The sequence below is a fragment of the Oryza sativa genome, chromosome 4, assembly GCF_034140825.1.
Source record: "Oryza sativa Japonica Group chromosome 4, ASM3414082v1".
Classification (NCBI taxonomy): Eukaryota; Viridiplantae; Streptophyta; class Magnoliopsida; order Poales; family Poaceae; genus Oryza; species Oryza sativa.
In genome coordinates this window covers 7994468-8021098 of record NC_089038.1, presented here as the reverse complement: position 1 = coordinate 8021098, position 26631 = coordinate 7994468, and the positions used below count along the sequence as shown (strand labels likewise).

The 26631-nt window shown below is 42.3% G+C and overlaps 2 protein-coding genes and 1 long non-coding RNA gene across 11 annotated transcripts; 1 reads left to right on the top strand and 2 right to left on the bottom strand.

Annotated features, from left to right (window-relative positions):
- Nucleotides 1-1164: 1164 nt before the first annotated feature.
- On the bottom strand, nt 1165-4859 carry LOC9272129 (probable methyltransferase PMT20). 2 transcript variants are annotated; one of them, XM_015780549.3, is made up of 6 exons: nt 4398-4859; nt 3885-4263; nt 3657-3707; nt 2115-3578; nt 1949-2026; nt 1165-1837 (listed from the first exon to the last, which is right to left on the bottom strand). In XM_015780549.3, exons 4-6 carry the CDS (start codon nt 2486-2488, stop codon nt 1618-1620), a joined length of 672 nt encoding a protein of 223 aa, XP_015636035.1. In that variant the 5' UTR covers nt 2489-3578; nt 3657-3707; nt 3885-4263; nt 4398-4859; the 3' UTR covers nt 1165-1617. The 2 variants fall into 2 exon arrangements, with proteins under 2 accessions (XP_015636035.1, XP_066165762.1); XM_066309665.1 differs by having other exon boundaries at nt 3885-4245.
- Nucleotides 4860-5498: 639 nt separating this feature from the next.
- LOC136356119 (uncharacterized) lies at nt 5499-9093 on the bottom strand. Of its 2 annotated transcripts, XR_010740836.1 has the most exons (3): nt 8005-9093; nt 6866-6973; nt 5499-5994 (listed from the first exon to the last, which is right to left on the bottom strand). It is a non-coding gene; the product is annotated as an uncharacterized lncRNA (long non-coding RNA). The 2 variants fall into 2 exon arrangements; XR_010740835.1 differs by lacking the exon at nt 5499-5994 and having other exon boundaries at nt 6684-6973.
- Nucleotides 9094-14536: 5443 nt separating this feature from the next.
- Nucleotides 14537-26602, top strand: LOC4335187 (pentatricopeptide repeat-containing protein At5g16860). Of its 7 annotated transcripts, XM_066310129.1 has the most exons (6): nt 14537-15011; nt 15568-15723; nt 15976-16172; nt 18302-18579; nt 20042-20083; nt 20155-26602. In XM_066310129.1, the coding sequence occupies exons 5-6, from the start codon at nt 20074-20076 to the stop codon at nt 22752-22754; spliced, it is 2610 nt and encodes an 869-aa protein (XP_066166226.1). In that variant the 5' UTR covers nt 14537-15011; nt 15568-15723; nt 15976-16172; nt 18302-18579; nt 20042-20073; the 3' UTR covers nt 22755-26602. The 7 variants fall into 7 exon arrangements, 6 of the variants coding, with proteins under 6 accessions (XP_066166226.1, XP_066166225.1, XP_066166224.1 ...); XR_010741092.1 differs by lacking the exon at nt 18302-18579 and having other exon boundaries at nt 20042-26405; nt 26479-26602; XM_066310128.1 differs by lacking the exon at nt 18302-18579.
- The last annotated feature ends 29 nt before the right edge of the window (nt 26603-26631 follow it).

Here is a 26631-nt window from a genome sequence, read left to right as displayed (position 1 = left end):
CTTACGAAAAGGAAGTTGCCATGAATGCTTCTTCCTTTTATGAAGGCACTTTGATTGACCGAAATCAACGTATGCATGTGTGGCCTTAGCCGCAGCGCAAGCATCTTGGAGAAGATCTTGGCGATACCGTGAATGAGGCTAATTGGCCTGTAGTCCGCGACCCCCTCAGCCCCTTCTTTCTTAGGTATTAGGACGATGTTCGCGGAGTTGAGCAGATTTAGATGTGCACATATGAGATTATAGATTGAGTCTAAGACTAGAAGAATGTCTTCTTTGATGATTTCCCAGCAGACTTTGAAGAAGATCCCAGTGAAGCCATCTGGCCTTGGGGCTTTGTCGGTGGGCATCTCCTTAATGGCCCTATGCACTAGGGCTGTCAACGAGCCGAGCTCGAGCGAGCTCGTCAGCCTAGGCTCGAGCTCGATACAAGCTCGAGCCGAGCTCGAGCCGAGCCTATAAAATGTTCGAGCTTTCCGACAGGCTCGGCTCGAGCTCGATTACCGAGCTTGATTTTTAAGTAAAATATATATATATTTCAAAGATAATCTTTAAAAAAATAATTAATTTCTAGTTTATCATACTAATAGAAGAGGAAAAAAGAATAAAATAAATATATTATGTCAATATAAGACATACAAATAACATATTTGATCTCCTAAGTTATTAAGTAACAATAAAAATGATATATTACTAGGCTCGTTAGAAGCTCGAGCTCGGCTCGACAAAGCTCGCGAGCTTAGGGAGAGGCTCGGCTCGGCTCGTCTGGAGCTCGAGCCGAGCTCGAATCGAGCCTAGGACGAGCCGAGCTCGAGCAGCTCGCGAGCCTCGAGCTTTTTTGACAGCCCTACTATGCACCTCTTGCTCCGAGAAGGGCTCCCCTTTTAGTTTTCTTTGGCTTACAATTTGATATTATCAGATGTAGTGTCACTGAAAAGTATGCCAAAGCAAGTGCTGCTGGTTGTGCATGGTGGTAGTGTACTGATGTGCCTCAGAAAAACAGTGCTTCGTCATGCTTGTTAGGGCAATTTGATTGCACATGGTAATAGTATTGTTTTTTATTGAATAATGGTAATAGTATTGTTACTCGTTATATACTCTTCCTTCATCGATCGTGATTTGCAAAAGCAAAACCCACAGCCAACTCTTGTTAATTTGAGGAACATATACCAACAACAATATCTTACTCCTGTAAACATTCAATTAAAATAAATATATAGCCGTTCCTATTGTTACAATCGTAGAAACAAGCTATGGCTAATACAAATGAACACGCTATATAGTAGTATAAAAGTAACTTACAGTTGTCCATTCTAAAAAAAAAAAGTAATAACTTACAGCTGCCTCTTGGTGGTATTAATTAATTGGTCCCCTAGTAACTGTAAAAAATAATTGTGTGATAACTGGCAGAGAGTAGGAAGTATTGGATCCTATATTGGAGTATTGCTCATTTTATTTAATTTAATCATTATACGAATGTTCTTGTATCAGAGTGTGAAGTCTAGTGGGAGGGTGAAGTGCCTTAGGTTGAGCAATGGCTTGAAATCGTTGAGCAGATTTACATTGTGATCCCTCCAGGTTCGATTAAGGTGAGGCTATCAAGTTATTGATTTATTTTTTTCAATGCTGGGTGTTCTTTCCTGACCAAAGCTTTTTCTGGCAGATGAGGACCTTCTCCTTGTCTGCCTTGTATTCGGTATCATGCTTGTCACAGTTCCATCTCATTCCTTTGACAATGATGGCTACAGAATCCAGAAAGTAGGCGTTCTCGCGGATTATGGCATAACCAGTGGGACGAAGGATACGGTCCATCTCAAGAAGTACAAACTTCATCTCGCACCTGCAATTGCAACGTACGGTAAGTACGTGTTAATTGTAACTGGATGGAGTATTTCTTACTTGCTTTCTTGTGAATTTGAAGTTAGAAATGCTGATTTGCAAGTGTACGTACCTATGAGACTCTGCAGTAAACAAGCCATCAAGATGCAATAGATCGTACGTCCTGGGGTATGTAGAGAATGCCTCACACCTACAGTAGAGTTGATTGGAAGGACAATGAGTAGTTGAATAATTAAGCTATGATATAGTAGAAGAATGAATTAAATGCAAATAGTCACCAGTCGTGGTTGGTGCCGATGAGGCCTCTGTCGAAGACGACGCCGAGGGAGTTGGGTCCGTAGGAGGAGACGACGTTCATGACCCAGACGGGGTCCTTGATGAGGCTGGCGGCGAAGCCTCCGTAGACGGTGTTCATGTCCATCACGTTCCTGATCTTGTCGCTCCCCAGCGCCGGGAGCAGAGCCTTGTAGTGCTTGGTCCGGAGCTTCCACTTGCCATCGTCGTGCTTGAAGGCGGCGGCACTGCTCCCGGGGACGGTGGCGATGCGCTCTGGGGCGACGGCCAGGCGCTGCGGCCACTTGGGGGTGGCGTCGAGCGCCAGCTTCTTGTAGCGCGAGGAAGTGGAAGAAGGCGAGGTGAGGCAGGAGCGCATGGGCACGTACCAGGCGGCGTCCGGGTCGACGCTGTCGTCGCACTTGGGCGGCGAGGAGACGGGCGTGAGCTTGTCGTAGCAGGCAGGGTCGGTGGACTTCTGCCACACGGCCGTCGCGACAGCCACAGCTTACTAGTAATATGCCAAATGGTTTATAACCCTATGGATATAAGCGTTGGCTAAACCTTCGAGCGTTAGTAATATGCCATGACTACAGGTATTGCTCCACACTTGCTACAGTCACTGCTCTTTTTTTCCCTTCTTTTATATCTGAAAGCCACCGAAATAAGCCGGAAACAAACCAGATAATATTTGCATTCCTCGGGGATATAAAGAACTAAAATTCACAACCAATTTTCAGACAAATGATTTTTCAGTTTTTCTCTAAGGTCCTTCTCTGTTAATGCATACCAACAAAATGCATACTTCCTATAGCAAACAAGAACAGGCCGATGAACATATAAAAAACAATACATTTCGAGCTGCATCGTATATTTTTACACAGAGAAAAGAGGAAGGAAGATTAAAAAAGATAAGGGCCAAAAAAACAACCCCACGTATATATTGTTTGAAGCACCATTCGAGATAGAAATTGAATCTGTTACTATGCTCGAGGTAAATATATAATATACACGGTGCAAGTAAGAGTATATTATGTTTTTCTACCGGAATCCATTTTGTCATGCATTCTGTAAGACCCCAACGATCCCCACGCATGCAAGAGACAAGGTTGCACTAAAACCTAAACTCAATTTATTCATCCAAAACCACGATCTGAAACCATACATACATCCCTAGTAAATCTGAAACCATACATAAGATGCCACTGGTGCCGGTCCTCAGTACCGATCTTCCTCATCATCGCTACATGAAGAGAAAAGTATGTATATTCCCTCCACATCTAAACTGAGTATAAGGGTTGTTAATTAGAAAAAGGTGATCTCAGTCATAGAAGTAAAAGGATGGCTCAGATTAGGTGAAATTCACCCAGGAAAAAGGATGTCTCTATGATGTACAGATGCTCATCATGTTAACACTTCACTGACCGTAACATGTCAATCATGAATTCCGTGTTGTCATCTGAAGAAGCCTAAAAGAGATAAGGTCTTTTAAAATGGTAAAAAGAACAATAATTGAGAGAGTGAAGGCTAGAGTAGACGCTACACACCATTTTGGAAAATGATAACTGATGTTCCAAACAAAGTTGCCTCGCAATTTCCTTAAAAGCAAAGTAACAGAAGCATTAGCATGGCTGCATTGGAGTTGATAAAGCATAGAAACAACTATGGAGTTAACTGAATTGGTGGACAGGAGTTAAGAGAGAGGGAGATCTGGTTCAGAGAGCATGTGGAATACAGAAATTGAACCAAAAAAGCTGGCATCAGAAAGCTCTAACCTTCGTGGCACAGTTGTCATCACTATGTAGCATCCCATTCAGCCTGATCTGAAAAAAGTTTGCACAATGATCCAACTGGACTACAAGTTAACAAAGTCTAACTAATTGTGCATTATGATATATTGTCCTTTTGGCTAGGCCATGCATTTGAGAATATAAAAATATGAAAGGAATTTCTACATTTAGCCTTGTCCCCTTCCGCCCTAAAGCGCCCTGAAACAAACTATTTTCTCGTAACCTGTGTTTATTTCACGGCCAACGTAGGTAAATCATTGGTCGTGTATTACGCAAATACATGGATACATTTCTAGCAACAAGTAAAGTCAGGATATTGCATTAGGATGCTCCTTCTTCAGATCGTCTAGAACCATGTCGACCCCTGCGAAGAATTGAAATATCAGTCCAGGCCAAAACAACAGATAGCATAAAGTCGTAGACCGCCCACTGGCACATTTCGTCGAACACCACCCCTGCATTCCAGAAAACTGCTGAAAGGGGAAGCAGAAGGAAAACCTCACAGCCGCAGGGGCCGAGGAGCAGGACGGAGTTGTTGCAGGCCTCGGAGACGGAGCTGGCGACGAGGTACTTCAGCTTACTGTGCCCAACCCAGAACAAAGCGCGTCAATCATGAGGGAGGCGTCTCGCGACGCGGTCGGCAGGAGGGACTGGGCGCCGGCTGCGCGGTCAGCGGCGAGGGGCGGCGCCGCCGTCGCTGGAGGGGGGCACGAGCGTCGGAGGCATATCGCGAGTTCGCGACGCGGTCGGTGGGGAGGGGAGCCGTCGCGCTGGTGGCGAAACGGAAGGGTGGCAGCAGGGGAGAGAGGAGGAGGCGATTAGGGTTTGCCGGGGGGAGTGCGGCGGCGCTTGTGGTGGCAGGGGATGCGACGGCGCTGTAGGTTGGGAGAGGGAGGCGGAGCGATTTAGGTTGGGGAAGGAGAGCGCGTTGAAGATGGCAGGAGGAGCGATCTGAGCGGCGTGATTTTCGGTTGAGGGGAGTTGGGGAAATGCGCGCGGAGGTTGAGGGGGTACGTGGAACGATTCTGTGGCGTTGGATTGGATGATTCTCGTCCGTAGTATTTGATGAATGAGTATGTAGGTGTAAGAATGAGTTGGTGAATTATAGGGTAGACTAGTAATTTGCCCGTGCTAACGCTACGGTTGCAATAGTCAACCCGGCGGCACAACGCTACTATAGCTGCACGCTTGCCTCCATGGAGAAAATACCCTCAAATTTTCAATGCAAACGTAAGCAGCAATACCAATATCAATATGTCATGTCTCATTGTATTCACAAAGTCTCTTTTATATAAAAAATAATTATTTTCGTGAATGCCTTTGAATTTTCAAATGTCTTTTGAGTTTTGGTAGATAATCCAGAAAAGAAATGCATTGCTTTCTTTCTTAACAATTGCATCTACGAACTTAACAAAACCAGAGGCATATTTCAAGGTCGCGTGCATACCATCCACCATGCTCTTCAGGTGCTTGGGTTTCGCCACACAAACATTATGGTGCTTACATGCTGTTAACTTTCCTTTCGATCCGATGGCATGAAAAATTCAGCACCAGTAATCGGTGGTAAACAGCAGTCACACCGGCACAAGACAGGCAAGATGAAACTCAAAACAATCGCCATCCTCAATATTAATTAATTTGTTCATTTCCATTCTGCTTGCATTACACCATAATATGGAACAAAATGAACAGAAAAGTCATTGGTCAGACACTCAGACCTATAGTACAATTGTTGCACTCAAGAAAACGCCTAAAACTGCTAACCAATTAAATAAGAAGAATAAAATATAACGAACTGAAATTCTACCCGGGAGCGCTGATGCCTTCATGCCGCTGGTTTTCAGACTTCATGATGTTAAGGGAGCAGAAGGAAACATAGAGTAGCCTTGTCTGATCTATAAACTGAGTGCTTTGGTACTTTTTAATTAGGGCTGAAAACGATGCCTATAAATGTGAGTTGTGACCCAAGATATGAGATATATAGAAAAATATTAATACCTGAAGACGCCAACTATTGGAAGACCCTTTTGCATTGCAATGTCACGTCTCATTAGTAAGACAGCTCGAGCACCATCACTTACTTGGCTAGCGTTTCCTATGGGTTAAAACAAACACTAATCTTGAGAGGTGAATACAACTAATCAACAGTTGTGCCTAACAAACTTTCATTACACATTACCAGCAGTAGGGGTGCCATCTTTAGAGAATGCATGTTTGAGTTTTGACTGGACTGCCAATGAAGTGCCTGGTCTAGATATATTGACTCAGGACTAAAGTGTCTTCAAATATTCTCAGTAATACGCCCAGCCTTCAAATTCAGTAGTTTTATTTATGGTGTAACATATATGCTAGGAGTAAAATTTTTCATGGTTAAATGCATGGTAATTGTAATGTTAAGTTGGAGTGGCAATGTTGAGATCAGCCAAATGGGGAAAATGAACATCAGTACCCTTCATTGGCCATTTGACATTGAGAAGAATATGTGCAAAATATCTGGTCATATCAATCACACAAGGAAAACAGAAATACCATATACTGCTACAGTGGTCAGTCATTATATTTGTGTTAGATGTATTTTTCACTAAATAACTAAATATTGCATCTTAGAGATACTGCTTTTGCTATTGATCCGACCACTATTTTGTTAATTTCATTGCATTTTAGGCATGGTATCTCAATTAGCAGAAAAAGAAAGATGTTATAACGCATCAATGAGATCTTCTAGAGATGATATGATTTTTAATTTTGTACTGATCATCATCAACATATAAAATATATTCCCCATCAGTTAAAATTTTCCAGACTGCTCTATTGATAGAACCGCTTAGCAATTTTTAAATGGTACGATACATAGCTTGCGTACGTAGTTCATGCACAGGTAAGTCCAGGCAATATCAATCAAATGCGCACAGGACCAAATCAAGGAAATACTAAGCCAAACATCATGGTAAAGGAGCCAAGAATACCTTGAGCTAGCAAGGTCCGAGCTTCCCTTCGTGCATCCCTGGCGGTGGACAGTAAGCCGAGGTGGACAGGTGAAAAAACAGCCAGGAGTCCCACAGGTCAGGTGACCTCTGAAGGAGACAAGGGATATGTTGATTGTTTCTATTATTCATATGACAAATGTTGAAAAAATTCACTCAAAGGTAATATTCTAAATTTGGAGGTACCGATGCAAGAAAAACCACTACTTATGTGGCATAAAATAAATTTGTAGAAGCTAGAAGGTTAATTTCAGAGCGAACAAGATCCGTTCTTGTAAACTTGTACTGATGCAGTGATATAAACTCTACGTCCAATCAATAATTTAAGTAACATGATGGAGACCATGTAGATATCACTCAAAATACAAGACAAGTATTTCACAATAGACAATCATATGCAGACATTCACGCACGACCCAATCATCCTTTTCTAACTTTGCACAACGATAGAAGAAATGAAAGGTTTTAAGCCATGATAAATAATCAAAGCTGTAGAAGCTTCCGTTCAATGAAGCATCCATGTAACTCAAAATTATTTATCATGGAGCTAATTAGATAGATGCATAGAAGGACAGTAAACAAGACTTAAGAAATGATGACATGTCATTGCCCAATGCCCTAGACAGGTCTATGCACCTTGTTAGCATTTTACTAAACACATGCTTGTATTCATAAGGGTACTATAAGTATAAGTATATACATTCATATGGGTACTATAAGATGTAATTTAAGGCATATATGTACATTTTCATAATATATTTAAGAACTCCAAGGCAAGCATTCCATCAAGCAGGTCACAAGCAGTGGCGACGTAAAGCCAGTTCCCGTGTGTTGGCCGGGATGATAATCTATTATTCTATTGTTCATCATGCCTAAAGCACAAGGGATGAAGCAAGCACAAAAGGCTAACATTGTGCTAAGTACTTTACTTATGTTGGTAATTGCAAGAGATGAGTAGCTATTTAATGTGTAGCCATCCTCAATTAGTGCACAGATTACTCATGATGCACCAAAAGTTCAGAAATTCAGAGATTACTCATGATGCACCACAAATTCAAAGATTACTCATGGTGCACTAAAAATTCAGAAATGGTCGTGAGTTTGAATGCATTTGTGCATACCGGGTCAGCAAGCCAGTGCATCCGGGGCACGAAGCCCACCATGGCAGAGAGCGCACTCTGCCACACGGCGAAGGCGGCGTCGGTGGTGAGCCCCTGGATGGGCCTGAACCTGTTGTTGAGGCTGTCCTCCGCGTTGATCGCGAACCGCACCCGCGAGCAATTGGTGGAGGGAGCAAGGGGGGGCGGGCGCTCACCGTGGCGAGGCGGCGGAGAGGTCAGGGCGGTGGAGGGTGAGGGCGAGGGCGAAGATGGTGGTGATGGCGGCGACGGCGAGCAGGCAGGCGGTGAATCTGCCGGGGGGCGACGTGTGGTGGGTGGCGGAGGGGGAGGTACCCGCAGCGGCCGGAGCCGTACCACCTCCTGTCAGCAAGTTCCAGCCGTGGCGTCGCCCGCGTCTCCCGTCGGCCGTCTCCCCCGCCAAACGCCGCCGTCCTCACGCCACCTGCCGCCGTCGCCCGCTCCGTCAGCTCACCGGTCAGTTCCGGTGATGACGGGCCGGATCCAGCCACGGAAGGGCCAGATCCGGCGGCGGCGGATCCGCAGCCACGCGCCGCGAGGCCTTCGCGGCGCGCTGTGCCGCCTCCTTGCGCCGGAGACGAGCCGCCGTCGGGGGTTTTGGCCCCGCCGCCGCCATCCCAGCGTCCGCGTGGTTTCCGGCGGCGGCGAGGCGGTGAGAGGAGGGGTGGGTGGCGGCGGCCGGGGGCTAGGGTTCGCCCCCGGTCGCCCGCGCGTGGACGACTTCTTCGGTGTTCCCTCATACAAGAAGGTCTCGGTCATCTTCTTTGCCTGCAGGCATCGGCGTCAGCCTCCTTGTTCTTCTTCTTCCTCCTCGGGCTCCTCCTTCGCGTCAGGCGCAATGAGGGCGCGGTGGAGAGCGATGGGCGGCCAGTGACGATGGTGGGCGCTGGCGCGGCGTTTTTTCGCGGTAGGGAGAGGCGCGCGGCACGATGGTGGTGCGGACTGCGGAGGAGGAGCGCGTCGATTCTGTGAAAAATCCGGCGCACGAGTGCACGACGGTGAGGGGGCGAGAGAGCGCGAGGAGGAAATGCGTGGGAGATGCGGGAGAAAGAGGAGGGAAGAGCGAGACACAGGACGGTGGATGCGGCGTGATTTCACCATTTCAGGTGCGGGGAGGAGAGGAGGGGGAGAGGTGGGGTAATCTGAGGCGTTGGATTGGATGATTTTAGACCATTGGATATGTGATATGATGAATGATGAGTGAGTAAAAGGATTTGTTGAACTATAGGGTACTCACAAATAATAAAAAATTCTTTAATTGAGTACCTTATAGTTCAACAAATGGTTTTACTCCTTCATCATTCATCGTATCACACATCCAACGCACCTCCTCGCTCAACACTTATCCAACGGTCAGACTCATCGACGCGCTCAGCCCCTCTATCCCCAAACGCGCGATTCTCCTCATTCTCGCGATTCTCCCAAAAAAAAAATTCCATCCTCACCCTCCTCCCGTCTCCAGGTCGCCGCCCGCGCCGATCTGCTCTGTACCGATCTCTCCCACTGGCATTGCCTTCCTCACCGATCTTCTCCGCTCCGCCACCGTTCCTCGCCGCCGGAAGCCCTCACCACCATCGCACTCCGTCGCCTTCGCGATTCCCAACCCTAACCGCCGTCTCCCCGCAGGTCGCCGTCAATCGCCGTCGCCCCGCAGGTCACCATCGCACCGCCGCCACCCGGTCACCGTCGCGCCTCCTTCGGTCTCTCTACATCGCGCCGCAGACGGATTTCCCCGCCGACGGGGCGCCGCCCATGCCATCCGGTCTAGCGCGACCTCCGCCAAGGAGTTCGGTATGTCCCTCTCACCACTGATCTGTACGTACTCTGTACTAACTAATGCAGGGAAGAGTTTTCATATTATTCGTTTTTTTTATTTCAGTTTTTACTATTAGTTGTCAGTCAAATTCTGCTTTGTGCAGACTAATAATTTTTTCCTTGAAAATGTAATTTGAAAATGAGATGGTATGATGTCATGATGATGGGATTTACAATAAATTGAGCTTCATGTTTCATGGGTTTTTATTTATTTGTATATTTGCAATGGAGAAGAGAACATCGTTGTTAAATTATTTTACAAGCAGTTCGAGTATATATATGAAAAGAGTATTCACTACAATAACTATATCATAATAATGTTACTTTTATTTGCAGATGTGTGCCCATATTATTTACTCAATCATATGTAGTCATTTGTTTACTGAAATCTAAATCAGGTACTAGACTTTATACATTGGATGAGCTGCAGTTCAATGGTATCGTCACTGCTGCTTTTCTGACTCCTGTGGATCTGAATTTGGGTGTCAGACGCCCACCCAAACGGCATCTGAATTTGGGTGTCGGACGCCCAAACAGCCAGACCCTAACAACAGCTGCTAGAAAGGTCTTTGTTTCTCCTCAACTCTCATCGTGTATATATGTTTCCCTACCTGATTCCATGTTAAAAATGTTACTAAGTCTGAACCATTAATTTTGGTATGAATCGTGTGAATTTTGAAGAGAATAGCATGTGCACTGTTAATTCTGTTGGACAGAATAAAACCTAGACTTGGTTGGTACTATAATCTATCCAACATATTCAGTTATTATGCTCTGTATTGTAGTGTAGCCAATTTATTCAATTATTCTTCTTTGTACTGTAGTCTAGCCAATTTATTCAGTTGTACTATTTCCAGAATAGGGGTATCTAGGGTATCAAATTATTTGATTATTCTATGAGCTACATGCTAGAACCATTATGTTAAGTGGTATCTCTACATCGCGCCGCAGACTGATTCCATCACCGGCCGGTCGCCGCCCAATGGTTCACAAACTCTCAAAACATGCTCTCAGATACGTTGTACTTATTGTCCTTCAATATATAAACTCACAATGGTTGAGTGCTCAATATATCTTATCTAATTTGGGAACATACTATTTGATTATCATTCATATAAAGCTGGTAGTATCCCCAGGTATACTAATTGACTTTGTTGTGGATGGGTGAATAACTGCAGATCATCAGCAGATGTATCAACATGGGGAATCTCGCCTAATTTCTACCCTGGCACCTCAAGCTGCATATCAATGGCCTTTGATAACTATCAAGGATAAGAATGTAGTTTAGTTTTTTGTGTTCAGGTATGACCACCCTCGAAAAAAAAGGTATCACAAATGGTTATGAGATAGTAGAGATTTATGCTCCCATGAGACTAAATCTCTCATAAGGATGCCGATTTACTGTAAGTGAAAACAAGCTAAAGTGCATGGAGAGTATCTATGGAAGTAATATGAGCACTGAGTAGGCGTCTGCATCAAATCTTACATTTATTTCTATCTACAGTTAAAGAATGCTAATTAATCTGTAATTTGTCAACCTCCTAAGCTATATCTCGTATTATTCCTTCCTGTCATTTTACTCTGCCAATTACATTTGCTTTTACCAATTTTTTAAATCTTCCAACATGCACAATATAGGCCCTGGTATTTTGCTTTTTTTACAGGATTCCTGTAAGATAACATGATTGCAATATACCTTGATCCCGAGAGATGATTTTTGCAATGTTTACCCAACTTTATTTGCTGACACTATTAATATCCTTCTGGTAATGGTTAGGTTTCCTGTTATTCATTCGATGTTATAAAATTTGTAACAAAAGTGCATACCAAAAGGTTATTGTTGCTAATATATCCTCAAGAATTAGTGTGTTACAGACATCTGTAGATCATTTTTTCTTCGTGGTCTTTGACGAGCAGATCATAGTACTCATTATCGGTTATCAATGGTTTGGCAATTGCATATCAAACAAGTATCCTGTTTACGATTAAACATATGGTTGCCACTGAAATTTCTTCCTAACATTTTAGAGGGAACCTGATCATGCTATCTCATCAGAGGATAGAGAAGCGGTCATGGGCAATTATGTGTTTGCCATTTAGCTTATATAACTGCTGTGTGTGCAGTATTGGGTATTTATCCTTTTTATGTCTTTTGTGCTGCAGAATGAGAGCAGCTCAGCAAGCGATTGTTAGAGAAGAATAGGATCGAGCCCCGCACCAAGTAGAGGTGTTTGTAAAAAGTGGCTAGCAGAATAGGAAAAGAAGATTACAAAGCTGCTTGACTTGAATAGCCTTGACTTGTGAAAATTTTTCATGCTTGATACATAGGAGGCGGCAAAAGCGAGTGCAAAAGGAACCTCGACAATACGGGTGAAATGGTGGGCTGCAGCTCTTCAATTTGTTCATCCAATTAATATACATAAGCCTGTTCTGTAGCTTCGATGAAATTCGACGGATCCATATGTTTCAATGTTTCCTCCCCTCTGAATTGATTCCGAGAGGTAATTTTCTTAATTCGCCGATGTGGTGCTTTTCAAAATACATTATACTCATACATATGAAAAATTAAATTGGTCTGCCCATTTAAATATGAATACAAATAAATCCTTAAATACACTAACTATCGAATGCACGCCATAAAAAGGATTGTGAAAAAAACTATTTAATTACTGCATGGAAAAAAAGTTCTCACGTGACATGAATCACATTGTAGTGCTTTAAAATAGGGGAATTCGATTAATGAGAAACAAAATATATTTTTTGTCTGTCAAATATGTAAAAGGAAAACGTGAAAATCCATCTTTTAATATAGGCATTGGCGATAGTTATTAAAGATAAATAGAGTTACACCGTAGCGTTTAGCACACGTAAAATAGCAAGGATACAAAAAATTTAAGTAATTATTAATTCTTTTCGTATCATTTGATTTATTGTTAAATATACTTTTATGTATACATATAGTTTTATATATTTCACAAAAGTTTTTGAATAAGATGAACGGTCAAACATGTTTAAAAAAGTTATCGGCATCAAATATTTAGAGATGGATGGAGTATAAAAATCCTGTGACACTAATATACTCCATGGAGTGACAACGGTCCTCTTTATTACAGAACCATCCCACACCGTTCATATCATGCCAAGTTGACGACAAACGAGAGCTGGCACTATCATTCATCAATTTTGTAATAGGGCCCGTGCACATCTATCTGACAACCATTCAATATTTTGGGCTGTTCAAATGGTAGACAAAATAAACCAAATTTTGACAATTTGATAATATTGTTAAAATTTTAGTAGGATTTCGTATGTACTAAAGTTTGGCAAAAACTCTACCAAAAAGTGATATGATTTGAAATAACATCAATATAAACAAGCCTTTCAACGTATTTTTTCTCATAAAAAACTAATCTAAAATAAAATATGCTATTTTTTTAATATACTTAAATTTATTGTACTAGTAAACGTCATATTTCATCATAGATCGTTCTTTTATGGGACGGAGGGAATAGGAGCCGCCTAACCACCAACCGACGTCCCACCACATGTTGGAATGCATATGACAGTTGATCACACCGCCGAAGTTGTACGTACGGCGGTAGACAACGTTGCGTGGGGGTCGGCCACTCGGCTGGACCTATCCGCGCCGTCGATCGATCGTGTACGTACGGCGCCCCACTACTCACCGCGCATAGTACTGTACACGTACGACGTATACTACTCCTACCTAAGACCGGTCGAACTAATCGGCAAAATACGACGGCGGCGCCGCACGCACACGCGCGAGCCTTTGACAACGCGGGACGGGACACCACGTACACGTTCGTCGATCAATCGATCACCCACACGCCACCACACGTCCACGTACGTTGTTGAGTTGTGATCCAAATTTATTTGCACTTAATAAAAGCCAGCTCCACGTTAAAATCTCGTTTTTTTTGTGATTGATCTACTGTTATTTATCGTTTGTTTGCCTATCGTTTTCTAACCTATGTAACATGTACTTACACCACGTACGTATAACTGCCGAGCCAACACGCCCGGGAAGAACGCTCGCGCGCGCCGGGGAGACGACGAGAGAATTGGAGACCGGGTGTGTGTGACAGCGAGACGCCTTGCCCCCGCGGGCGTACCCGTACGTATACGGAGTACGTTCGTACGCGCGACCGCGACCAGCGATGCGCCGCGACTCGCGGGACCGATCGAGCGGACCACTACCCGTACGTCCTGCGCCTGCGTGCGTCCGCGGCTCAGGCGGCTGGCTGTGCTGCGTGGATCGCTGTAGCGATCGATCGATCGCCCAGGTGTGGTGGTGGGAACGCACGCGCTCGAGTTCGGCAAGATGTGGTAGTATCAGCGACCACGGAATTTTCGTTTTCGCTATTCCCAAGTGGGTTCTTCCGGTCGGGTGGGCGGGCGGGTGACGCGCTACATCACCCACAGCAAGTATAATAGTACTACTTTGTACTGAGTACAAGTATATCGTAAATTTATGGTCTGTCCACTTTGATATCATTTTTAACCATACTATTTTTTTTAAAGTAAAGTTATCAAAATTTTACTCATTCATCATTCATCATGTCACACATCCAACGATCCAAAATCCATCTGATGACTTAAATCCGACGGCTCCCCGCCTCCCTCCCGATCCGATCCAGATCGCGGATCGCTTCCCCTCCCCCGGGCAAAATCACCGCGCACTGCCTCCTCTTTCTATCGCTCCTGCCGCCTCGCCTTTCGCCCCCCTCCATCTCGCCAACGCCACCGCCTCCGCCTCCGCCACCCCCTCCGCCCGCCGCCCGCCGCCCCTCCTCCCCTGCGCCGCCGCATCCGCACCGCCCAACCCCGCCGGCCACCGAGGACGCGGAAACCGCACCTCACTCCCGGTCTCCCACGCCTCCCTCTCCTCTTTTAGTCAGAACGCGGACGCCCTCCTCTCTCGCAGCCGTCGTTGGAGCGAGCACCGCCACTCCAATCGCCGGCAATCCCCTTCGCCGTGCGCACCCGTCGTTGGAGCGAGAGCCGTCGTCGGTTCCTCCTCCACCGTCGCCGCCACCGGATCACCGACGCCGACCGCCCGCATCGTAGCCTCCGTGCCAATCCCCCCATCTCGCGAGCAGAGCAGGGGAGGGGAGGGGAGGGGTGCCGACGTGCCGTGGTCCTGCTGCATCCCGGTGAGCATCCACATCATCTTTCTGATTCATCTCTCTCTCTCTCTCCCACCCACTTTTGTCTCAAATTTACCTGCATTAACCCTAGCTTCTCTTCTAGATCTGGATGGAGCTCTTCTCTTATTTTGTTTGTTTGTCTCCCCAAAAGTCCAAGTTCGATCCGCCCCTGCTAGGGATAAATAAGATTCAATTCAACACGAAACACACGCAAAATTAATCTGAAGCACAAGCCCCTTCACTCCCTTCACACGCAAAATCACATCTGGTTCTTGTAGTTTAGAATGAACATAATGCTACAGTATGCCTTGCTGCTCATGAACTGATTGACAAAATGTCTCTCAAGGTTATATCTGAAATTCTGAGCATGTTAATTTGTGTCTCCCAGTAAGGTTCTGTCATCTTCTGTCATCCATTAGTGCCCAATCAAAGAACTTGCATATAATAACATATATTCTATTCTTTTAAAAAAGCAGAAGCTATTATCTGAAGTTCAGCTCTCAGTTTCACAGTAAATTTACATAATTAACAGTGCATGTAATTTGTGGGTACTCTTATATAGGAAAGGAAGATCAGCACAATACTGACGGGTTTCTCTTCAAGATGATCCCGTGGTTCTCAGTTTTCTGCTTTCTACACTGTCTACATCTTATATGTGTTCATTGAAGCTACAGATTGATGGACATAGCTGTCAAACCTGAACCTACCAGGCCTCCTGGTCATGTTTCTCCTCAGCTCTCATCACATTTATATGTTTTCTTACCCAATTCCATACAAAAAATTTTACCAAGGCAGACCCGTTAATTTTGGTATGGATCATGTGAATTTTGAAGAGAATACGTACACCGTTAATTTATTCATGCATTCTGCTTTATACTATAGTCTACCCAATTTATTCAATTATTCTGCTTTGTACTGTGGTCTAGCCATTTTATTCATTTTTTTCGCGTTGCCCTCCGCTGTCGTCCAGGACCGTCGCCCACGGCGCTGGCGACGATTCACCGCCGACGTCATCGTCCAACACCGTGACTTGGCCCTTCGTCCTCCATGTCCACCGCGCCCTCGCCGCCATTCATAAGAACAACATTGCAGCACCCAATCTGTGGCACCCCATCGACACATACGACCGCGTCGCCCTGGCTCATCGTGGCTAACCCCACCGACGAGGTAACTAGATTTACCTTTTGCTTTTGTTCGATTGTTTGACGGCCGAGCAACAGGGATCGCGACCAGTCGGCAAGCTGACTGTTTTGGTTAACTGATAAGTGATAACTGAGGAATTTAAAGCTGTGTGTGCTTGTCATGTGCTTTCGGGTAGCTGTTCTTAACCACTGCCAAAAGTTTCGGAAGGTGATAGAACCAAACAGGTAGTTCCTTAGCTGCCTGTGCAGTGTGCAGTGTGTCTCTGGACCAAAGGTTGTAAATGTTGCATAAATGTTTTTTTTTAAAAAAAAATCCAGTTGAGGTACTCTTGGGTCCAAAGCCATAAATGCATAAATAAGGTCCAAAGGCACTAATTTCCATTGCTAGCTTTCTTGTCACTTAGTTTCATTACATTTGACATATACCCAGATGATTTTTGTTCTTGTTTGTGTACAGGTTCAGAGTTTTTTATGTAATAATTACTCTCTTTCCATATATGCAGTACATTTTTATTACACGATAACATCAGTGTTAATGTTCTATATGGCATTACTATCATTATTTTTCAACTTATGTCATGCATATCATTCCATATCTTTTACTTCTCTTTTATTATGAAAATGACATCTTTCTGATTCGTTGAGGGCATGCGGGGTAGTATATCTGTTATTTTAATATATTCAGTGTTTTCATCAATATATTGACCAAATATTCGGTTTATATCAGTAAAGGGCCATGTTCTTTTCACAAGATCTGTTTCTGAATATACAGACTGTGTTGCAACATTTATAGAATTCAAGTTGTCCGTAGTCCTGCTTTGCATGAGTAAATGCCAATCTTATGTGTCTGAACTCTTTTCTTCTGTGTCTGAACTCTCAAGTGATGATCTATGTTTCCCAAAAAATCTTATGTCTAGCAAACTTAGTTTCTGTTTCCAAATGAAAAATCAAGTAGTGAATAATGTACCTGTATTAAATGCACTGGTCTCTTATTTAGTAATGTATCTAGATACATATGCTGAATTTTTATATATAGAAGCATATGTTGCTTTTACACATGAAGGTGTATATGCTATCAGGTTTCTATAATATGGTTCATAAGTGAACAGCATCAAATGTCTACGTTACTTTAGTTTGAATGTACACGCTGATATAAAATTTAGAGAGCATTCTTGGAATGTACATACTGTTAAGAAAATTTAGATGAATTAAATCCTTATGCCTTATATGTTTTTTCTCACACAGTTGTAAGTTTGTTTGGAGAAGGGGACATTCACAAACTGCTTGAAAGAGGTGTTTTGGTATCTCAATATATGGTGGAATATTTACTACTGCTTTTAGTAACTCCTAGATAATCTTTTTTTACATACATGCATAACTAAATTTGCATATATCTTCATGTGCAATTGCGCTCTCTGATATTACAATGGTAGGATTTGTCTTTGAATTGGTATAGTGACGTATTTCTGATTCATTAAGGGCAAACTGGGGAGTAGAACTGTTATGTGCGAGATATTCAGTTTATATTTCTAAACTTGGGTGCACTTTGAATCAGGACGAATAGGCTCAGTTGAATCTGTTTTTAGGATGATGCTTACTGGATTGCCAATTTTGAAGTTCCATTCAGATCAAATATTAATGATTTATAGATTCAGGTTTGTCTGAAAACGATATAAAACAATATGCTTTGCTGAACTTAATACTGGGAGATCACTAGGGTGGGGTAGACGGCCTTCATGGCGTCTAGGTTCTATTGTGGTCCAACACATACTCTTTTTACCGATCCTAATAGATTTGGCATAGGTTTATCTACATCTGACTATGACTACTGTATATTCCTCAAAAATCCTATTAGTATATGTTTTCTGTTCTGACTCGTCTGGTTGTCTCTTATATTAAAGGTAAGGAAATTGAAGGAGTTGTAGCTATCCAAATACATCAGCTTCTCAAAATAGAAGAGCTAAATATACTAGTAATATGCCCGTGCTAACGCTACGTGTATGTTTAGTAATAGAAATCATGACACATAGTAAAGAAAAGATAAAGATTAGGAAAGGAGATGAAAATTAGATTGAATACAAAAATTTAGGGACGGAATATTCAGTTTTTGTTAGCAATAAATAAATAAATTATGGGCCGTACGTGTGGCTTCAGATTGGGCCGCTCCAAAACCCAGACTCTGGACGGCTCCGTCACAAGTCACGCCGCCGCCGCCGCCGCCGCCGCCGCCGCCCTGCAGCTCCGCTCCCCCGGTCTCTGCGCGTCTGCCCCGACGCTCCGCTGGCCCTTCCCTCGCTTGCTCGACGCCATTGCCTTCCGGCCACTGCCTCGTGCCTTGGCCTGTTGCGGCTCGTCGGCGCCCTCCGCCGTCCGCCACCTCCGTGCCTGCGGCTCCAACGCCTTCTTCTTGCGTGCGGACGCCTGGAGGGCAGGTAATAACAAAGCTCTTCCTTCTCCCAGCTCCTCTCCAACTCCAGTGGTGCTGGTGCTGGTGCTGTGGCGGTGGCTCTCCCACATGTGCTCCATTTGATCTTCTTCTCCTCTTTTTTTTTTTTTTTGTCATTGAAACATATAGCTTACTGTATTTAAAGAAAATCTCTATACATTGTAGTGGGACGGGTTCAGCATCGGCAATTAATCGTGTCTGATAGAAATTGAAGGATGATGAAGTTTCATGGTTACTTTCCTTTATTCATGTTTTCTTCTTTGGCAATTATACATTGCCGACTCCCACTGCTTCCAGTGTTGATAGTTACGCCATATACCGCTTAAGCCCAACAAAAAAATGAAATCATTATTTATGTTGTCAATTAATTTTGAAAAACTGTTACTATGAATTATTATGCCAGATTTAGATTTTATTGCTCAAAATAAATGCTTATGGTTAATCAATAGTACAGACCACAGATAGAGAGTAGTACAAGCAAATCCAATTATCAAAGGTTTCCTTAAAAAGTGGATTTCAGTTGTTCTAAATTGAAACAAGGGGACTTGTACCAGGACTTCAAGATTTAGATCGTAAGAAGTGGAACCATTCATGTTTTTATCTTCTTTTTTTTTCCATTGTGTTCTGGTTGTTGTAAGGTTTTCAAAGAATTGAATCAAAATGGATGGGACATGGTATAGTGAGAAAAGTTGACACCCTTCAATGGCTTCGATTTGTCTTATTAGTTGTAGTATTGAACTTCGAATTTTTTCCACATACTCCTCATAGATTTAGGAGGCGTTGATATGATATAAAGAACAATTTAGTTTGCATTCCTGGTTGATTTGAAATCATTCCACTGTTGCTTCTCATGGTTGATTTGAACTGCAGTGTTTGTGAATACAAAAGGTACAAACAGTTGCTCCTTTGTTATTATTCTTCCTTTCTCATTCTCTCGTGCGTTCTGACAATTTGGTAAACCTATAGTCATGTCTATGTGTGCATCTGTTGCAGCTCAAACTATTTTCATGTTATACCCCCTTATCACACATAAATAGTCAAAATTTTCCTACTAGGGCTAGTATTTCCGCTGTTGTCCTGAGATTGACATTTGAAGTGAAATGATGAAATGGACATTCACAGTCACATGCTCAGGTGGATAATTTGTAAGCATCGCAATGCTTTAGTGCTACATAGAACAAGCTTTGGGCATGAATATTGTCACTGGGAGTTGACAATTGATCTTGCATGATGTTAGGTTGTTAAAACCCCAATAATCCAGATAAGAAGGATTTTACAGGATGGTAGGATACTACAAACTACCTTTGATTCTGCAACCCTGATGGATAGCATGCCTATTCCCCTTTGTGATCTTTGACTTATTCTTCCTTTACATTACATTGGTTTGCATGAGATTGATGTAATATGTATGATGGCTTTTGCTAATTCAGTTATTTTTGGTCATACAGTGATGCAATGGCTGTTTCTTTGAGGATTCATTATGCATAATGGTATTCTACTGCAGCTATGCTTTTGAACTTGCCTAAGGCGGTAAAACCAATTGGAGAATGGTTCCTTTCAGGTGCAAGGGCAGCATGCATTGGTGTAGATGTTTATCCTAGTCACTTTGCATCCCTATTGAAGGAATGCAAGTCTGCAAATACAGTTCATCAAATTCACCAACAGATAATTGCTTCTGGTCTTCTTTCTTTGCCCACACCATTATTGTCAGTCTCACTACCAGCATTGCCATCCGAACCATTTATATCTCCAAGATCTCTGGGTACTGGTGTCGTAGCTTCTTATCTTGCTTGTGGTGCTACCGACTATGCTCTCTTGGTGTTGGAACGTGTTACACCGTCACCAGCTGTGTGGTGGAATCTACTTATCCGAGAACACATCAAACAAGGCCGCCTTGACAGTGCAATTAATGTCTCTTGCCGCATGCTGCGTGCTGGAACTAGGCCGGACCATTTTACTCTACCACATGTATTAAAAGCATGTGGAGAGCTACCTTCATACCGTTGTGGTAGTGCATTCCATGGATTGATATGCTGCAATGGCTTTGAGTCCAATGTCTTCATATGCAATGCGTTGGTGGCAATGTATTCCCGTTGTGGTTCTTTGGAGGAAGCCAGCATGATCTTTGATGAAATAACTCAGAGGGGTATTGATGATGTTATCTCATGGAACTCTATTGTTTCAGCCCATGTTAAAAGTAGTAATGCTTGGACTGCATTGGATCTGTTTTCAAAGATGACATTGATTGTCCATGAGAAGCCTACAAATGAAAGGTCAGACATCATTAGCATTGTCAACATACTCCCTGCATGTGGTTCTCTAAAGGCAGTACCTCAAACTAAAGAAGTCCATGGTAATGCTATTCGTAATGGCACATTTCCAGATGTTTTTGTTGGTAATGCCCTGATTGATGCTTACGCTAAGTGTGGTTTGATGGAAAACGCGGTAAAGGTTTTCAACATGATGGAATTCAAAGATGTGGTTTCTTGGAACGCAATGGTGGCTGGGTACTCCCAAAGTGGCAACTTTGAGGCAGCCTTTGAGCTTTTCAAGAACATGCGCAAGGAAAATATCCCATTAGATGTGGTAACATGGACTGCTGTAATTGCAGGCTATTCTCAGAGGGGATGCAGCCATGAAGCACTCAATTTATTCCGTCAAATGATATTTTCTGGGTCCTTGCCAAATTGTGTCACAATCATCTCTGTGTTGTCTGCCTGCGCTTCTTTGGGAGCATTTTCTCAGGGTACGGAAATTCATGCCTACTCTCTAAAGAACTGTCTTCTAACCTTGGATAATGATTTTGGTGGTGAGGATGAGGATCTTATGGTGTACAACGCGCTAATAGATATGTACTCAAAGTGCAGAAGCTTCAAAGCTGCACGCTCCATATTTGATGATATACCTCTAGAGGAACGCAATGTTGTCACCTGGACTGTCATGATCGGGGGGCATGCACAATATGGGGACTCAAATGATGCCCTCAAGCTTTTCGTGGAGATGATTTCAGAACCATATGGAGTAGCCCCAAATGCTTATACAATTTCGTGCATTTTGATGGCCTGTGCACATTTGGCAGCCATACGTATAGGTAAGCAGATTCATGCTTATGTGCTTCGTCATCACCGATATGAATCATCTGCATACTTTGTGGCGAACTGCCTCATTGATATGTACTCGAAGTGTGGGGATGTTGATACAGCTAGGCATGTATTCGATAGCATGTCTCAAAAGAGTGCTATTTCTTGGACATCAATGATGACAGGGTATGGAATGCACGGTCGTGGTAGTGAGGCCCTGGACATATTTGACAAGATGCGGAAAGCAGGCTTTGTTCCTGACGATATAACCTTCCTGGTTGTTCTTTATGCTTGTAGTCATTGTGGAATGGTTGATCAAGGTCTATCGTACTTTGACAGCATGAGTGCAGATTATGGTTTGACACCTCGGGCAGAGCACTATGCCTGTGCTATTGACTTGCTGGCCCGCTCTGGGCGATTAGATAAGGCATGGAGAACAGTTAAGGATATGCCAATGGAGCCCACCGCAGTAGTTTGGGTTGCATTACTGAGTGCCTGTAGAGTACATTCAAATGTTGAACTTGCTGAACATGCTCTGAACAAACTGGTCGAGATGAATGCTGAAAATGATGGATCTTACACGCTTATCTCCAACATATATGCCACTGCAGGGCGGTGGAAGGATGTAGCGAGGATCAGGCACTTGATGAAGAAATCAGGAATTAAGAAGAGGCCAGGATGCAGCTGGGTCCAGGGTCAAAAGGGCACAGCATCTTTCTTTGTCGGAGATCGATCACACCCACTATCCCCACAAATTTATGCTCTTCTGGAGAGTCTAATTGATCGCATCAAAGCTATGGGATATGTTCCTGAGACAAACTTCGCATTACATGATGTTGATGAGGAAGAGAAAAATAATCTTCTTGTTGAGCACAGTGAGAAACTTGCTCTTGCATATGGTCTCCTCACAACTTCCCCTGGTTGCCCAATAAGGATCACAAAGAACCTGCGTGTATGTGGTGATTGCCATAGCGCATTCACCTACATTTCCAAGATTGTGGACCATGAGATCGTAGTGCGCGACCCCAGTCGTTTTCATCATTTCAAGAATGGTTCATGCTCATGTGGTGGCTATTGGTGAGGGTTTCTTTTGTGAAAGCATCAGAGGTAGAAGCATAAACTAAGTAGTTAACAATGTATTACTATATATTTTCCCACAGTAAGGAATACTGATGTAATCTAGATTCTTTATACTCTAGCCATGAAAACTTATCATTTTGGGCATCAACATGGTCTCCTAAATATAACTTTGATAACAATTTCTATCACAATATATTTGCAAGACAATACTTTGATCACTAATCTCTAGCCCTTCTATCAGGCCTTACCCTACTTACACTTGCATTAACCGGAGTTATTTTTTTGGAACTGTTAATTTTATACTCTGGCCTTAACCTATTTATTAAACTCATCATGTAAGAGTGTGAGACTTATACCACCATATTATTACCTCCATTCTTTTTTACTTATATTTTGGATATCGTCAGTCTTCCATGCACATGTTTGATCATTAATTTTTCAAACTATGTATTTATAAAACTTAATAAAAGTATAACTATATGAAATAGTTTTTCATAGCAAATCTACTAATATATATTTTCATATTCAAATCCTAATATGTTTTCCATATATTAATCGTTTAACATTTTGAGGTTTGACCGCATGCATTTTATGATGTCATCCTTTTAAGGATGGCGATAGTATATATAACTCATGGGCCCTATGGGTTCTACACCTACATACACGAAACCCCTTTAGGCCTTGTTCGTTTAATCCCTCTTATGGGTGGATTTGAAGGGGATTTATTCCCTTCCAATCCCTCTCTCTTGGGGATTAAACGAACAACGCCTTAGAAATATGGCTGCTCAGTGCTGGCTGGCCATTGTATTCTCCAAAACCAGTTACTCAGTTTGCTAACTACCTTTGTGTATTAGTTTCTGATTAGGTATGGAAAGAGCTGGCTTATCTATCGTTTGGAATTACAAATATATCATATATGGAATAGCAAATATGTTATATATGGAATAAAAATATGTCATATATGCTGCAAACATTTCAAGCACTTCTTTGTATTTCATGGAGAATTGGAGACAGATATTTATATTATTCTGCTTTTTCTGGAGTAATATTGTAGCTTTCAGATCTGTTGCAGTACAGGTTTGGTATTTGTAAACTCTTTTGGTCCTAATCGAATTTTGCATGTCAATCTAATTGTGGTTGCTTCTTGTACCATCTGACATATGTAGCTAGCTCTTTCAAAGATCAGTAGCTGTCCTTGTTGGTGCCTCCTGACAAATGCATGCACTGCAAGCATAGGAAGCCTTTGCAGGTATGGAAACTAATCAATAATCTTTATCAGGATGGGAAATTATTTCACTGCATTACTATATGCCAAATTTGGACCTTTTTGCGATATAATTTTCTTAGAATTGCTTAGACAATAAAGTAACGATTGTTTGTCTAATATTGAGGTGAAGAAAGTCACCTGCGTACTGTTCAATTCAGATTCACCTGCTTCTGTTCTGCAGCACTTTAGAAATTGTGTTACTGATTCCTTACAGATATACGTAAGTTCTTAGTAAACTTCATTGATTGTAAATAAAAGCAATTGCAAATTTTCACCAATTTGATCTTATCAGCTTGGGAATTGCAATTATAAATAGTTCTGTGTTTTGTATTCATCAACTTGTTTAGTTACTGCACATGCTTCCTGATATGCCAGAAGTGAAGAGATCCATGCAACACTACTGTTTGACGTGTAAATAGCAACATGAACATCATGCCATCATGGATATTCCAATTTTTTGACCAAAATTTAGATGTGTATCTATACTTTATTATAACAGCACCAGCATCAGTTTGGCTATACATGGAGCGTTGATACAAGTAGTCCTAGCTAGCGCTTGATTTGATCAAACACCTCATATTTGAAGTTGGATCCTTACCTCCAAATCTCCCCAAAACAAATAATTTGTGCTTTAAAGGCATCAATTTAAAATTTTCTGATATATGATTGCTAGATGATACAGGACATCATGGCCATTCGTGATTTGATCAGAAGTCCATCAATTTAATGCGTTTAACAAAGTCTTTTTAATGACTTTGCTCCCAGAAAATTCTGCCTACTCTCTAGCCATCTCCCTGGGCGAACCCAGTCCCATTACTATCCTCGCATGGATTCCGTTTTCTTTGTCCCCTTGCCAGCGCTAGACTGATTGTTAAATTTATTCTTGATTAGAGTGCTTCTCCTTTCAGCAACTGTCAGTATCTGAAAACTCATATTTTCTATGCACATGATTTTGAAGTTTTTAAAAAAATATTTGACTAGATGCCTCACAAATGTGATGTTTGTTGAATCCACAAAATGCTTTGGACATAACATAAGACTATAGTTTCAGTGATGTTCAGTGGCGAATCCAGGGTGTAAATTGAGGAGGTGCTAGTGTAAAAAATATAATACTCCCTCCGTCCCTAAATATTTGACGCCGTTGACTTTTTTAAACATGTTTGACCGTTCATCTTATTAAAAACTTTTGTGAAACATATAAAACTATATGTATACATAAAAGTATATTTAACAATGAATCAAATGATAGGAAAAGAATTAATAATTACTTAAAATTTTTAATAAGACGAACGGTCAAATATATTTAAAAAAGTCAACGGCATCAAATATTTAGGGATGGAGGGAGTATGATTAAAACAAATAAAGGTATATCAACTAAAGTATTTTCCAATGAAAACCAAATGTGCATATGATAAAAAAAACATGTTTGCATAGCAAATCTTACTGACCATAGCAAATCTTACTGACCATAGCAAATCCCTAAAGTATTTTACTGAGTACTGACCATAGCAAATCTTGTTTGCATGGATGAATCACATTCACAATCCAATGGCCTTGTCCTCTTGATTGACTATGTCTAAGCTCTTCCCCTTTTTAGTGTTTTTCTATTTGGATTCCATGAAGGGCTATTCTACTGCACATGTCACACTTGATGCCAGGTATGTTCAAATGTAGAAGAGATTAATTCTAGCAATTTCGTTCTACAGTTGATTGCAGATTGTAAAGTTCAGTGAACCACCCTTTGACATCAGAAACCTCTCACTAGTGTGTCTATCTAATCCGTTGATGCTTTCTTTAGTTAGACAAACTATGTGTGTTCTGAGTTAGAATATAATATCCTGGATCTTCTGTGTTCTGTGCATGTCTCTTTGTATATATATGCTTGGAGTCATGCTGTAATGATCTTCAATTTTGTCCAAGATTACCACTATCCATGAGAACATCTGCTATTGCTTTATTTGGATTTTTTGGTGATCGATGAGATTTTACTATATCCTATACTGTTCAGATAGCCTGAAATTCTGAAATCGTTTTCTTCAGGAGCTATGTTATTCCTGTTTAGTTTTTATATTATGAGAAATATGTGGATCATTTATACCCTGGGTTGAACTGCACTTAACTTCTCCTGAAGACCATGTGTTGCCTCTATATTTCCATCATATCTTGTGCCATTGTTTGTTCTGAGGGCTGTAGTTAAACTCATTTTTTTTTTCCTGTTGGACTGCTGTGTTTTCCCCTGATTTTTCCATGGTTATGTGTTTATAATTTTACTCCTTTGACTTGACATCTATTTGTAGCACAAACGGATAAGGAATCAGAGTTGTACATTTTATTTTCTAGCAGTTATCCATGGGATGGCAGCTGGGAGGCATCTGACCCTGGCTGGTAAGACATACAAGTGCCCCTCTGCAGCTGTAAAATTCAGTCCTGAATCTTTTCACTTAATTTATATCTGTAGTGTTAGCAGAACAATATGATCATTAGCCATTGAGATGATGTAGCAGGCAGTCATATGAGATTTTTTTGGACCTCAATGTTAGCATGGCCCATTTCCTGATTAATTGGACTGGTTGATCTGCAAAGGTTGGTCTTGTTAGCTGAAGTGACACCA

Excerpts from the sequence above, each read along its gene's own strand:
- LOC9272129 (XM_015780549.3), bottom strand. The coding sequence starts at position 2,488 with ATGCGCTCCTGCCTCACCTCGCCTTCTTCCACTTCCTCGCGCTACAAG. Across the intron at positions 2,027-2,114 it reads ATCGGCACCAACCACGACTG|GTGTGAGGCATTCTCTACAT; the intron begins GTGACTATTTGC and ends ACTCTACTGTAG. Across the intron at positions 1,838-1,948 it reads TTTACTGCAGAGTCTCATAG|GTGCGAGATGAAGTTTGTAC; the intron begins GTACGTACACTT and ends TTGCAATTGCAG.
- LOC4335187 (XM_015780136.3), top strand. The coding sequence starts at position 20,100 with ATGCTTTTGAACTTGCCTAAGGCGGTAAAACCAATTGGAGAATGGTTC.